Genomic DNA, 12,034 nt, shown 5'->3' with positions numbered 1-12,034 from the left:
CCGTCAATGCTCAATGCAGTTAAAAGGGGATAATACCCCCCCAGCTAGAACCAATGTCAAAAGAAAGAAAGAGAAAAAAAAAAAAGTATCGTAAGGGCGTGAAATGGTCAATCCAGCGACTCAGCGTTAGATCCAGCTCAAGCCACAGCAGCTGTGTGAGCTGACGGCGAGTCGCGAGTTGGTCGCCGATCCACAGGCTCTTTAGGCAAGAGTTCGATCTGACGGACCAAGAAGCTCTTCTCGTCCATAAATTGATCGTCGTCAGTTCGGTCATCCAAGAATTTAGGCAAAAACCTCAACAATCGATCACGGTTATTGATCAGAATTCGTTGCACTGCCACCGATTTGTTCGGATTGGCCACGAACACCTAATCTCTTGTCAGCTCCTCTGTCTTTGTTGTAATTTGAGGGAAAACTTACCTTGAAAACATGGAACCCTTCGTATTGCACCATCTTGCGATCATCCCGTAGCAGTTTCATGCAGAGCTTGAGATTATCTCCACTCTCCACATATGCCATCATCACATTGTAGTTCGCACGGTCCAACAGGATCTCCCCCAGAAGCTTGATGCTTTGGCGCTTGGTGACATACGAGTCCGAGTGGATCAGAATGTTATTGAATCGCGCAAAGAAGAGTTCAAAATTGGTCGCCAGGTACGAAGTCATAAGGCTCTTATGGCGGGTCAAAATATCCTGTGGAACATATTTTAGTCACTTATCGTCAATAGCCATCGTTCTGGACCTTACCCTGAACGTAGTGTACGCATCTGCGCTGACTTCGAAACAGCTCTTGTCGATCCAATCAAAAAAACCTCCAGAACACTCCGTCTCCCCTCTGCCGCTGGTTGGGTTTCACGTCTGATAGTCGTATTGCGGATTCTCCTTCACTGGATTGATCATACAATACAATCGCAGTGATGACATCGAACTTCAGTGCCTCTCGGAGAATGACCCCGCAAGGCATTGCACTTTGACTCTGCATGTAGCCCCGGCATAACTCGACAATGATTTCTGGGCGATGGTGGACAAGGTATGAGATAACAGGAGGATCCTTTTCGGTCGCATATGAAGTAGGCCGGAACCGAAGGATATGGGAGAATACGGTCTGAGTGTCTTTTCTGGCTTCGAAGGGAAGCAAATGGATGCTCCGGGATAGATCAAAGAGTAGATCTTCTTGAATGGTTGCTTGTACAAGTGCATGGACTTGATCCACTGATGGGGGAACCTCTAAATAAGAAGATTATTGGGTTAACTCCTTGACATTGCGCCTTGGGTATTACTTCCAGGAGACCAACCTGGTGTTCCTTGTACTATCACCTTCATTTGACTAAGTTGCTTAGCTAGCTCCTCTTCGGCCTAGTGCACTCGTTAGTCGGATTGTTCTCCACATGTTTGATGTCTTCAAACAAACCTTGGGAGCATTCTGGGAGTCATGGATCCTCGATAGTAATTCCTTTGTTGTCCGGACGATATCAGCAGGTTGCCGCGACCGGCCGCGATTGAAAAAGAAAGCCATAGTGAGATGGAGAGAATATGCGGCAAATTGAGAAAGAAACTGGAGATTAAGGCAACATGGGATAAGTTAAAATTGCAACGGGAGAATCGAGATCGAGTCCAAGGGTAAGCAAATGTGATGTATTCGATTGCGAGTTGCGAATAAACAAACGGGGCGGGGCAACGGGGGTCCTTCTGCCTGAGGCATCCACTGATAACGGAATTTTTTTTTTCTATCAAAAATGCTATCTCTACCCCTCCCCCTCCAAGGTCAAAACAATTTGTTATTGACCATTATACAGTCATGTCTTCTTCCAATGTGAACCCACCTGTGGGTGAGAGTTTTCCCGACTCACGTTCGGTATCGGATTCGTCCGATTCTAGCAACGAGGAGGGCTGGGAAGATGTCGAACCTGATGAGGAGTCGCAGCCTGTGGTTGGGCTCTTCACTGACCAAATTTTCCCCGATGCGCGTTCTATGCTGAAGGAGTGCAAGGAAAAGTACAACTTTGATCTGCTGAAGATCCAGAAGGACCTTGGTATGTCCAGTTTCTACTCCCGCGGGGGTCTAACAATGGAGGCTAACTATTTTCCCTTCTAGATCTGGATTTCCTCGACAATATCAAGTTGGTTAACTACGTCCGCACCGAAGTTAAGAAAGGGAACAACACCCCTGATGTCTCGTCCAAGTCCAAATTCGAGGATGATGTCTATCTCAAGCCCGTTTTGGAGGACGACGCTCTCTTGTATAGCTTGGACGACCTTGCCGAAGAACAGGGCGAAGACGCTGTCCCCGCCACCGAGACAAACCGACAGGTTTTGGAGCTCCAGGAGAACTTGGAGCGGTTGCAGACCCAATTCTCAGAGTACCGACTTGCGGTGCAGAAGTCGATGGATGACCAATTGTCGAAGGAGGATGATAAGCTTGCTGAATCCAACCCTCAACCCTCGGCCAAGGCTGTCGACAGACTGCAGGATGCTGAAGATGGATACTTCGTCTCTTACGCTTATAATGGTATGGTACCTCGTTCAACTTATTATGCATATGACGCTAACATAGTCTAAAGGAATTCATGAATCTATGCTCAAGGACACCATCCGTACCGACGCTTACCGCGATTTCGTCTACGAAAATAAGCATGTTTTCAAGGACAAGGTTGTCCTTGATGTGGGCTGTGGTACTGGTATCTTGTCCATGTTCTGTGCTAAGGCTGGCGCAAAGAAGGTCATTGCTGTGGACAACTCAAACATCATTGACCGAGCTAAGGAAATCGTTCATGACAATGGCCTTGGAGATGTTATCACGTAAGGGTCATCACCATCCCCCAATAAGATGACAAGACTGACTTCTATCCCAGCTGTATCCGTGGCAAGATCGAAGAGGTTACTTTGCCCGTCGAAAAGGTCGACATCATCATCTCTGAATGGATGGGTTACGGTCTCCTCTTTGAGGCGATGTTTGATTCTGTCATCTACGCCAGAGATCGGTATCTCGCTCCTAATGGCCTTATGGCTCCTTCGCACGCTACCCTGCGCCTTGCTCCTTATGCCGATCCCGATTTCATCGCGTCACACATCTCGTTCTGGAACAACGTCTACGGTTTCAAGATGGACAGCATGCTTCACAAAATCTACGATGAGGCAGTGGTCCGAAGCACCCAGCCATCGACTATTGTCGGAGAGTCTCAAATTTTCTTGACACTTCCGCTGCACACCATCACTGTCGAGGAGCTGTCGTTCTTGAAGGAATTCCAGGTCACATTGAACCAGGATATAGATGCATTGGATGGATGGGCTATCTGGTTCGACATTTTCTTCATGCCCTCCAGGGAGTCTGTTTTGCCTGAGGATGCCATTCCCTCTGATATGCAAAAGAAGGGAATCGTCTCGTTCACCACTGGCCCTGATGGAATCGAGACCCACTGGCAGCAGACTATACTTCTCATTGACCATGCCAAGGATCACGCCAAGCAAGGCTCCCAGGCCTTGAAGAAGGGCCAGGTCATCACCGGCAAGATCGGCTATGAGAAGGCCGAGAAGGGCTCTCGGGGAGTTGACATCAGTGTTCAATGGGAGTCTGACTCAAATGAGAAGGGGGTCCAACTATGGAGCCTCCAATAGGATCGAGCGATCTTTTGATACGTTTTCTAATGAATTAAAAGAGATATGACTATTTACATAGAAAAAGGACGGCACCCTATTATCTTTGTGTCGTTTACTTGACCCAGTGAATATGAAAATGATTTGCATTTAGGAACGGACAATGTCATGGGTATCGTTTGTTGTGATCGTAGAAAAGAATGGAACATCTCAGCTAGGATCGATCCTTTGCTTCAGTATGTTTTTCCCGCCGGCGAGCCTCATAACGTTCATCGTGACGATGATGATGATTGCTACGAGATGAGTCGTGGCGAGGGCGATGATGATGGCGATGACGGGAGCGATCTCGACTTTGATCTCGACGGCGACGATGATGCCTGTCAGAACTTCGGTCCTTCTCACCCTCTCTGTCCGGCGCATCCAGCTTGAACCCATCGAGGCTGTCCACTGACGGGGATCGCCTTTGCCGATGGCTTGACTGCCGTAGCTCCTCAACTTTCAAAGCTTCGATCTCTCTTCGCTTTTCATCATTCCACCGTTTTCGTTCCTGCTCCGTTGCTTTCAACTGACGCACACCCCGCTTCATCGCTGCAAGTGGGTCATTCGCACTCATACGAGCCTGTGTCCTCTCCTTACGCCTTGGGTCCTCATTACCCCACACATCTTTCTCGGGCATCGACCCTGGAGCTGTTACATTTTGTTCTGTAGAGGAATACCACGGTTTCTGGCCAATAGTCTCCTTGAAGCCTGCGGCGTTGGAGAACCTCATTGTGTATTGGTCTTCGTAGCTGCGTTTCTTCCGTGCTGCTTCAGCCTCTGCTTCAGTGTTCTTCTCTGTTTTAGCACTTGCGGCTGGGAACAGGCTGATATGGCCGGGCTTGTCTAGAATCGGGGCTTGTGCTGTACCAGCCTTGCGAGAGGCGAGCATCAACTCTTCCCGCTTAGCAACTGCTTGTGCCGCATCCTCCCGAGCGTATCGTATATCTCGGTCCGTATCATCTTCCCCGGCGATCCGCCTTCTCTTACGGAATCCTCCCGCGTCGCTGGCGGATTTCCTGTCTGATCGAGTGCCGGCTTCAGGTGACTGAAGAGAGGGCGCCGGTGGAGGTGTAGGCGGACGTTCGCCGCGAAGAATTTTAATCCTGCGTTCGGCATCCACCTGTTGCATGATACGTTCATCTTCTTCCTCGCGGGCTTTTGCCTGCGCCTCGTCGCGCCTGACGCGGGCGATATTCTCGGCATTGTAGACGTTCCATGACTTTTTGCCGAGCAGATGGCTATAAAGAATTAGCAAGATTCGTAGATATTATAAACTCGAAACATAAAAACATCACTTACAGAGGCATCTTGGAAACTGGCTCACCCTTGCGTGGAAGTTGCTGCTCGATAGCAAAAGGCTGGTCTTATCGATAATGACGTCCCCACCGCCCGACGCTGTTCCCGGGGTGGCCAAAGTGCCCGTCGACAGCTTTACGGCTCCAACTCTCTTCTCTTCCCTTCATATTTGCTTCACCCTGGATATTAGCATATATCCAGCAACCTATTGAACATAATCATTCGATAATTGACCCCAGGTCACCGGCGCTGTGGAGCTAACAGACTTACACAGTTGCCTGCTCGTTTCCGACACAGTGTTGCTAAGACAATAGCTTTAACAGTTACCACCTCAATCTCTGTGATTAGCGACAACCAAGCAGTTCGTCATGTTCAATCGCGGCAATCTCCCGAATCCTTTCGGTTCCAGCGGACAATCGAACCCCAACCAAGCACCCCCACGGTATGATACCGATCGCTCCCCCTCACTCACTGCAGGCTATGCAGCTCCTACCCGCGATGCCGATGTGCCGATGACTGATGTATATGATACCCTAAGTGGTTACGGAGGCCCACCTCCACCAGGAGGAAGACCCCCGCCGCAGCAGATGCCTTCTAGGATGCAGTCCGGACAAAGAGGTGGAGGCCCGACTTGGACTCTTCATCCTAGCAAGAGTCCGAACGATAACTACACATTTGGAAACCTGTGAGTATCCTCTGACAGCTTTTTATTCTCGGGGACTAATACAGAACAGCGTTGCTGTTTCGCCGCAGGACATCCCACCCTCACGAGATGGCACCGACGTCCTCCTCCTTATCAATGACCTCTTCGTCTTCTCTGCTCGCCCTCTCGATGGCTTTCCCCCTGGGTATATGAGCATGTCGGACCCTCAGCGAACATGGGCCAACATCGGATTGAGAGACTCGATCAAGGTACAGCTGTATGATCCGTTTAGCCAAGGCGGGCAGGCCTACCTAGGCTCCGCGGATATTGAAGTCAGCTTCGCATCTACCAAAAAGCGGGTTGAAGCTCCCTATGACCAGGATGAACTGGCACAAGCAGTGATCAGGGTAAGCCTACTTCATCCCAGTCCTGAATACATGCTAATAAACCTCAGAACTTTGAGAACCAGCTATTCTCACCTGGCCAGAGGATCCTGATGGATAATAAGAGTATCCCGCTCTTGCTACAGGTCAAGACCGTTCAGCGGGTTGATTTGACATCAGAGAAGGCTGATCTCAGTTCTGGACAAGTCGAGACCGATCCTGCGGCCCGGGGCATTCTCACACGGCACACTCAACTCAACTTCTTTAAGGATACCCAGACCGGTATTAACGTGAAGCCATCCAACCGCCGCCCGGCGGCCAACTCTATCATCCAACCGGGCTTCAAGTTCCAGGATATGGGTATCGGTGGTTTAGACTCTGAGTTCAGTACGATCTTCCGTCGTGCTTTCGCCTCACGAATTTTCCCCCCTGGTCTGGTCGAGAAACTTGGTATTCAGCACGTCAAGGGCCTCTTGCTTTATGGACCTCCGGGAACGGGTAAAACACTGATTGCTCGGCAAATCGGAAAGATGCTTAATGCTAGGGAGCCCAAGATTATCAACGGTCCAGAAGTTCTGAACAAGTACGTGGGTCAATCGGAAGAAAACATCAGAAAGATGTTCGCGGATGCCGAGAAGGAATATAAAGAAAAGGGTGACGAGAGTGGTCTCCATATCATCATCTTTGATGAGCTGGATGCAGTGTGCAAGCAGCGTGGTAGCGGAGCTGGGGGTGGTACCGGTGTCGGGGATAGCGTGGTCAACCAGCTCCTTTCGAAACTTGATGGTGTAGACCAACTGAACAACATCTTGTTGATCGGTATGACCAACCGAATGGACATGATTGATGAGGCGTTGCTGCGTCCCGGTCGTTTGGAGGTGCACATGGAGATCTCGCTCCCTGACGAGTATGGCCGAAGCCAGATTCTCAACATTCACACTGAAAAGATGCGGAACAATAGTGTCATGGATAAGGATGTTGACTTGGCCGAGCTTGCCCGTTTGACCAAGAACTTTTCTGGTGCTGAGATCGCAGGTTTGGTCAAGTCTGCCTCGTCCTTTGCTTTCTCCCGCCATGTCAAAGTTGGTACTATGGCTAGTATCAATGAAGACGTGGTAGACATGAAGGTCAACCGGGCCGATTTCCTCCACTCTCTTGATGAAGTCAAGCCTGCGTTTGGTGTGTCCGAGGAAGAGCTGTCCAGCCGCATTCCATATGGCGTTATCCACTATTCTGCTACTATCAGCGAAATCCTTCGGGAAGGCGAGTTATTCGTCAAGCAGGTTGGAGCGGCCGAATCGACTCCACTTTTCTCTGTTCTGCTTCACGGACCTCCTAGCAGCGGCAAGACCGCCCTGGCAGCACGAATTGCTATTGACTCCGGCTTCCCCTTCATTAAGCTGATTAGCCCGGAAGACATGGTTGGCTTTAGTGAGCCAGCAAAGATCGCACACATCAGCCGAATCTTCGACAGCGCCTACAAGAGTACCACCAGTATTGTTGTCATCGACAACATCGAGCGGATCATCGACTGGGTGCCGATTGGTCCTCGCTTCAGCAACAGTGTGCTGCAAGCTCTCATGGTTTTCCTAAGGAAGCAACCAACCCACGGACGTCGTCTGTTGGTCCTGGCCACGACAACTGAGCGTGCTCTGATGAAGCAGCTGGACATCTACAACTCCTTCAACTCGGATATCATGGTTCCCAATGTTAGTTCCTTCGGTGAACTACGGTTTGTCATGGAGAAGTCAGGTGCCTTTGATGCGCAGGAGATTGCGCGAGCCCTTGAATCAGTCGGTGGACTTGCGGATGACGGGCGCTTGAGCGTCGGCATCAAGAAGGTCCTCTTGGGTATTGAAACGGCCAAACAGGATTCTGACAAGGTTGGCCGCTTCGTCCGCGTTATCAACCGCGCTATTGAGGAAGAACAGAGTTTCCAGTAAACGTAGTTTATAATGGGCTTTCTTTGTGCTGAGTACTGGGATTATAACTAGATTAACTCTGAAGTAAATATATCCTTGCAATTCTAGTTTTCCTTCTGTTGGTATCTTAGAAGCCGTCGCCTCTAGGGCTACCCGGCAAACATCCATTCCGCAATCCGATTAACCACCTTTGAGAACTACCTAGGTATGAAACGGCCTACGACCATAGGGATAGGGAATGCTTTTCCAGGCTTACGATAACTTTTACTTTCGGGTTTCAGTTTGACGCTTATACAAAGACCGGGTCTTGCTAGTTGTCATGTTAACTACTTGCAAACACTCAATGGCAAAACACTGCACATGTGCAGGCCTTGTATATAAATCAACAGACTAAATGTAAACTCTCGAGCTTTGGCCTTCACTTAGCTCGTATTGAAGTATAAGTAACAACTGTTTTGGCGCGTCAGGCCAAGATACATCAGCCTTCAGTATCAACCTCGCAGTTACACAATAACATCAATTGATACAACATTGAACAGCCAGCGGTACTCTACAGCCCTAAAGGGAATCAGGCATACTTCTCAAGGCCTGATATTACAGGCCTACAGGCAGCAATTCTTAGACCATACCGAAAAATAGGTACAACCAATACCATTCAGAGAAGTCTGTCTACTATACGTCAAGAGACACAAATTACCTATCGAAGATATACACAAAGACCCAACCAAAGAAGCAAAAGCGCGCCAATCCCAACAAAGAACCAAATAAGTCAGAAATAATCCCACCTCCGTCCCAAGATCCCAATTTTGTCCATACCAAGGGGGTTCCCCCATCATATCAGTCATCAAGAAGCCCAGCCCTGGAGCACAGCCCAATCAATAGTCATCATAGGCGTACTTCTTCGAAGAGCGTCGGTACTCCTCAGGATGGGCCTTCTCAGCCTTAGCCTTCAGGGCACTAATTCCAGGCACGTGTGTCAGCCTTCTAGAAGCACTCATCGGCGCTAATGCCGCAGGCACGGCGCTGATCGACGTGCACGTGCCAAGCTCACCCGGCGGAGCGGAAGCCCCTGTCGCGGAGCGGAGCGGAACTTGCACGTCCATCGTACCATGTCTGGTTCTAGGGGTAGGTTTGGCTTACCTGACGCGTTTTTGCGTCCATTCCAGGTCACGTTTCGTCTCTCGTGCGGTTTTTAGACCTTCGGAGAAATTTGCCCGTGCGCCTTTCAGTCGGCGTTGGGCGAGCGCTTGTAGCTCGAGGAGTTCTTGCTGCTTTGCGTTCAGTTGGCCGGATCTGCGGGTGCGGTTGCTGTTAGCTTGTTCTCTCGAATCTTGAGATTCGTTTGGTATTGTTTTGCGGATCACCAGCCCCTGGTGGTGAATGTTGCAGGTGGAACTGTTGATGCTGGATGAAGTATTGAAGGGGGACTCACGTTTGCGCTTGTCGTGCCAGTCCCTTGTCCAATGGGGTTGGATCAAATGCATCCTGCATGCGGTCGCTTAGGACGTCCACGACATCGACGCCGGAATACGATGCAAAGCTGGAATCGTACTCGCCGGCAGAGCTGAAGGTGAGTCCGCCAGAGGAGCGACTGCCGGCGGTGGTGCTTGCATCAGAAAAGTCTGGTGGCGAGCCAGAGACTCTGGAAATGGGATAAAGAGATGCTGATGCTGGCGCCTTGGAGGGTGCATGGTGGTATGGGTAAGCGGTAGGCTGGTAATAGTGACGCTGGGTGGCCATGACGACGATTGACTGCAACAACAGCAAGTCTTATAATGGAGCAAAGAGGAAGTATGAAAGTCAAGTGTGCTTCAATGAGGTAAGATGAAACAAGAAGACGGGAAGAATGTAGAAGAATGGGCAAACGGGCCTAAGTGGGAGTGATGGGAAAGGAAGAAGAAGGAAAGACAGTCTCCCCCGGGCCAGACGAGGGATTTTATAACCTTCCGCGGGGAGTCTTCTGTCCGGCGGATGCTCCCATCCTGGCGGAGGCAAATGTGATGGCAAGGATTGCGAAGGCCTCGAAGGAGCCATTGGACCACTCGGGGCAGATTGACTCGCACCCCCTCCCTCTGTACCTCCAATCCCCGAGCTCCGTCTGCACGTATGTCTCCGTATCTGCCCGCCGATTTGCCTCTTGGACCGCCTTGACCCCGCTCAGAGTGGGAAAAAAAGACTCAATGTGTCTGGGCGAGGACGCCAGCCTTCCTTCAGGGTTTCCGCCGTCCCGTGGCGGCTTGGTACGAAACAGGTCTCGATCTACGCCCCTCTTCCTGGTCTAAACTTTGGTGGCCAAAGTTTGGACTGGAACTATTCAGGAATTGACTAGAAAGGGTATGGAGGGTGGGTTTAATGAGGGTAGGATGGGTGGAGTTGGTGGGAAGGCGAGATATAAATATGGCCTTGGCCGTCCTTCCTTCTCCCACTTTTCTTGACTCTTTTTTCCCCTTCTCCTCTCCTAATTATCCCTTTTTTTGGCCGCCCTTGTCCCCGTTGAGCTAATTTTTTCTTCAGAAATTCGGGGGCTGGGAAGAGGACGATCAAAGTCGATTCGGTCAACAAAAGCCCAAAGATAAGACGGACTACACGAGAACCGGTATGACATATTTTCCCCATCTAACTGTTCAAGTCTAACATGATGGTCAGTTTCCTACACATATACAAACGTTGTTAGTTGTATATGTATGTAGTGGTCAAATACGCGCTTCCGCGAAAACCAAACAGATTCCCGGGAATCGGGATGTTTCGCCTTACATCATCTTGGGGATCGGAGCCCAAGAGCCCAAAAATGAGGATCGCTGCATTCAAGGTCACACGGAGAGTGTTGGACATCATTGCATGAACTAAAGGACCGTGAGAATTGGCATTCGAAACTGTTCCCGAATCGGTGACCCCATGCTTCTTTTGCAAGGTTCCAACAAGAATCATCCTGGCAATATATGAGCCAAAAGGGCAAACTGTGCGACCAATGCGCAAGAAGTCCAGGTCGAATGACAAGGAGAAGAAGGAAAAACCACAAAGTGAATGTTAATCCTAGTTCCTCCGTTTCCCACCTTGATGCGGCTGTTATTGCTGCACACAATGAAAAAGCCCACCTTCTCGTACGAATCCACCAATAACCACCAGAGCCTCTGGCAGCAGGGCAGAGAGCATTACTGCATCGACAAGCGCTCTAGACGCCCATCAACGTGGGAACAGAACACGCTGCACCCCACTCTATGCAGACAGTCGATGACTTGCTTGACGATAGCTATGGGGCATGTACGATAAAGGGAATCCATCCGGCAAGCCCCGTCGAAAATACTATATATCGAGAAATGCTGTGCCGCCCATAACCCTTCATCATTGGTCCCAGATACTTGCTGACATGGAGACCACGCAGGCCCAACTAGGTGGGAAGGAATTGGGACTGCAGGGCACACCCTTCGAGGCCCGTTCTAAACTGCATCTGGATTTGGATCTGCCTTGCTGACTCTGAGACTACTTGTTCCCTTCCAAGGTTTCTCCTTTTTGCCCTGTTGATGCCTCACCGTGCCTAAAAGCCGGCTTGCATGCCTTACAGCCTGACAACTCACGATATGTCCCGTCAACCCACAATGCTACCGAGGAAACCCTGTGACACCCTCAGTTCTCTAATCTATCATCGAGACCCTGGTTTGATGAATATCGCACGGATGCCATTCCTCTCGCTTCATGCTGAGAATGGCTGAGCCCGATCTCTTATTCGGCCAGGCCAACATCGGGCAGCACGGCAACCAATGACGCACAGTACTTACTTCGGCTTAGAATGGGCCATACACCTTTTTCCTTTTCCTTTGCTTTCACTCTTTGTCATAGTCTTCCCACTAACTCCTGATCCGCCCCCCCTTCAACTCGGACTCCAGACCCAAAGGTATATTGCTTTGAACCTTCCAGTGCTAATACTCCGTATACGTACGATGTCAACAGATTGGTTACACCAGCACGCTGTTTTGGTCCGAATATTAGGAAAGAATCTTATGCTTTTATTGACTATGGCGCTCAATTAATGTAATTCTATCTAGGGTTACCCGGGTAATGTGGAAGTATTTCCAAGAGTAATCTTCAACCTTTACTTCTTTCAAATTCTCCTCTCAAATGCAAGTCAACTCCAATCCAATCCAATTCAAGTTTATTTT

The 12,034-nt window shown here is 49.8% G+C and overlaps 6 protein-coding genes across 6 annotated transcripts; 3 read left to right on the top strand and 3 right to left on the bottom strand.

Moving 5' to 3' along the window:
* Nucleotides 1-137: 137 nt before the first annotated feature.
* On the bottom strand, nt 138-1,516 carry N7519_011217 (Mo25 family protein; the record flags this gene model as incomplete). Its single annotated transcript, XM_057297990.1, has 6 exons — nt 138-368; nt 421-693; nt 748-787; nt 813-1,227; nt 1,296-1,356; nt 1,412-1,516. 6 exons carry the CDS (start codon nt 1,514-1,516, stop codon nt 138-140), a joined length of 1,125 nt encoding a protein of 374 aa, XP_057145872.1.
* Nucleotides 1,517-1,798: 282 nt separating this feature from the next.
* On the top strand, nt 1,799-3,615 carry N7519_011216 (protein arginine methyltransferase RmtB; the record flags this gene model as incomplete). Its single annotated transcript, XM_057297989.1, has 4 exons — nt 1,799-2,033; nt 2,096-2,509; nt 2,562-2,799; nt 2,853-3,615. The coding sequence occupies 4 exons, from the start codon at nt 1,799-1,801 to the stop codon at nt 3,613-3,615; spliced, it is 1,650 nt and encodes a 549-aa protein (XP_057145871.1).
* Nucleotides 3,616-3,808: 193 nt separating this feature from the next.
* On the bottom strand, nt 3,809-4,940 carry N7519_011215 (uncharacterized protein; the record flags this gene model as incomplete). The annotated part of the gene is made up of 2 exons (XM_057297988.1): nt 3,809-4,871; nt 4,933-4,940. 2 exons carry the CDS (start codon nt 4,938-4,940, stop codon nt 3,809-3,811), a joined length of 1,071 nt encoding a protein of 356 aa, XP_057145870.1.
* A 357-nt stretch (nt 4,941-5,297) lies between these two features.
* N7519_011214 (AAA family ATPase SEC18) lies at nt 5,298-7,898 on the top strand (the record flags this gene model as incomplete). The annotated part of the gene is made up of 3 exons (XM_057297987.1): nt 5,298-5,614; nt 5,664-5,979; nt 6,027-7,898. The coding sequence occupies 3 exons, from the start codon at nt 5,298-5,300 to the stop codon at nt 7,896-7,898; spliced, it is 2,505 nt and encodes an 834-aa protein (XP_057145869.1).
* An 854-nt stretch (nt 7,899-8,752) lies between these two features.
* On the bottom strand, nt 8,753-9,617 carry N7519_011213 (KxDL motif-containing protein; the record flags this gene model as incomplete). Its single annotated transcript, XM_057297986.1, has 3 exons — nt 8,753-8,834; nt 9,018-9,170; nt 9,310-9,617. 3 exons carry the CDS (start codon nt 9,615-9,617, stop codon nt 8,753-8,755), a joined length of 543 nt encoding a protein of 180 aa, XP_057145868.1.
* A 143-nt stretch (nt 9,618-9,760) lies between these two features.
* Nucleotides 9,761-10,159, top strand: N7519_011212 (uncharacterized protein; the record flags this gene model as incomplete). Its single annotated transcript, XM_057297985.1, has 1 exon — nt 9,761-10,159. The coding sequence occupies one exon, from the start codon at nt 9,761-9,763 to the stop codon at nt 10,157-10,159; it is 399 nt and encodes a 132-aa protein (XP_057145867.1).
* Between the last annotated feature and the right edge of the window lie 1,875 nt (nt 10,160-12,034).

This window comes from Penicillium mononematosum (assembly GCF_028829835.1).
Source record: "Penicillium mononematosum strain IBT 11891 chromosome Unknown utg000005l:1.0-9366267.0:1.0-9372171.0, whole genome shotgun sequence".
Classification (NCBI taxonomy): Eukaryota; Fungi; Ascomycota; class Eurotiomycetes; order Eurotiales; family Aspergillaceae; genus Penicillium; species Penicillium mononematosum.
This window is presented reverse-complemented; position numbering and strand designations above follow the sequence as displayed.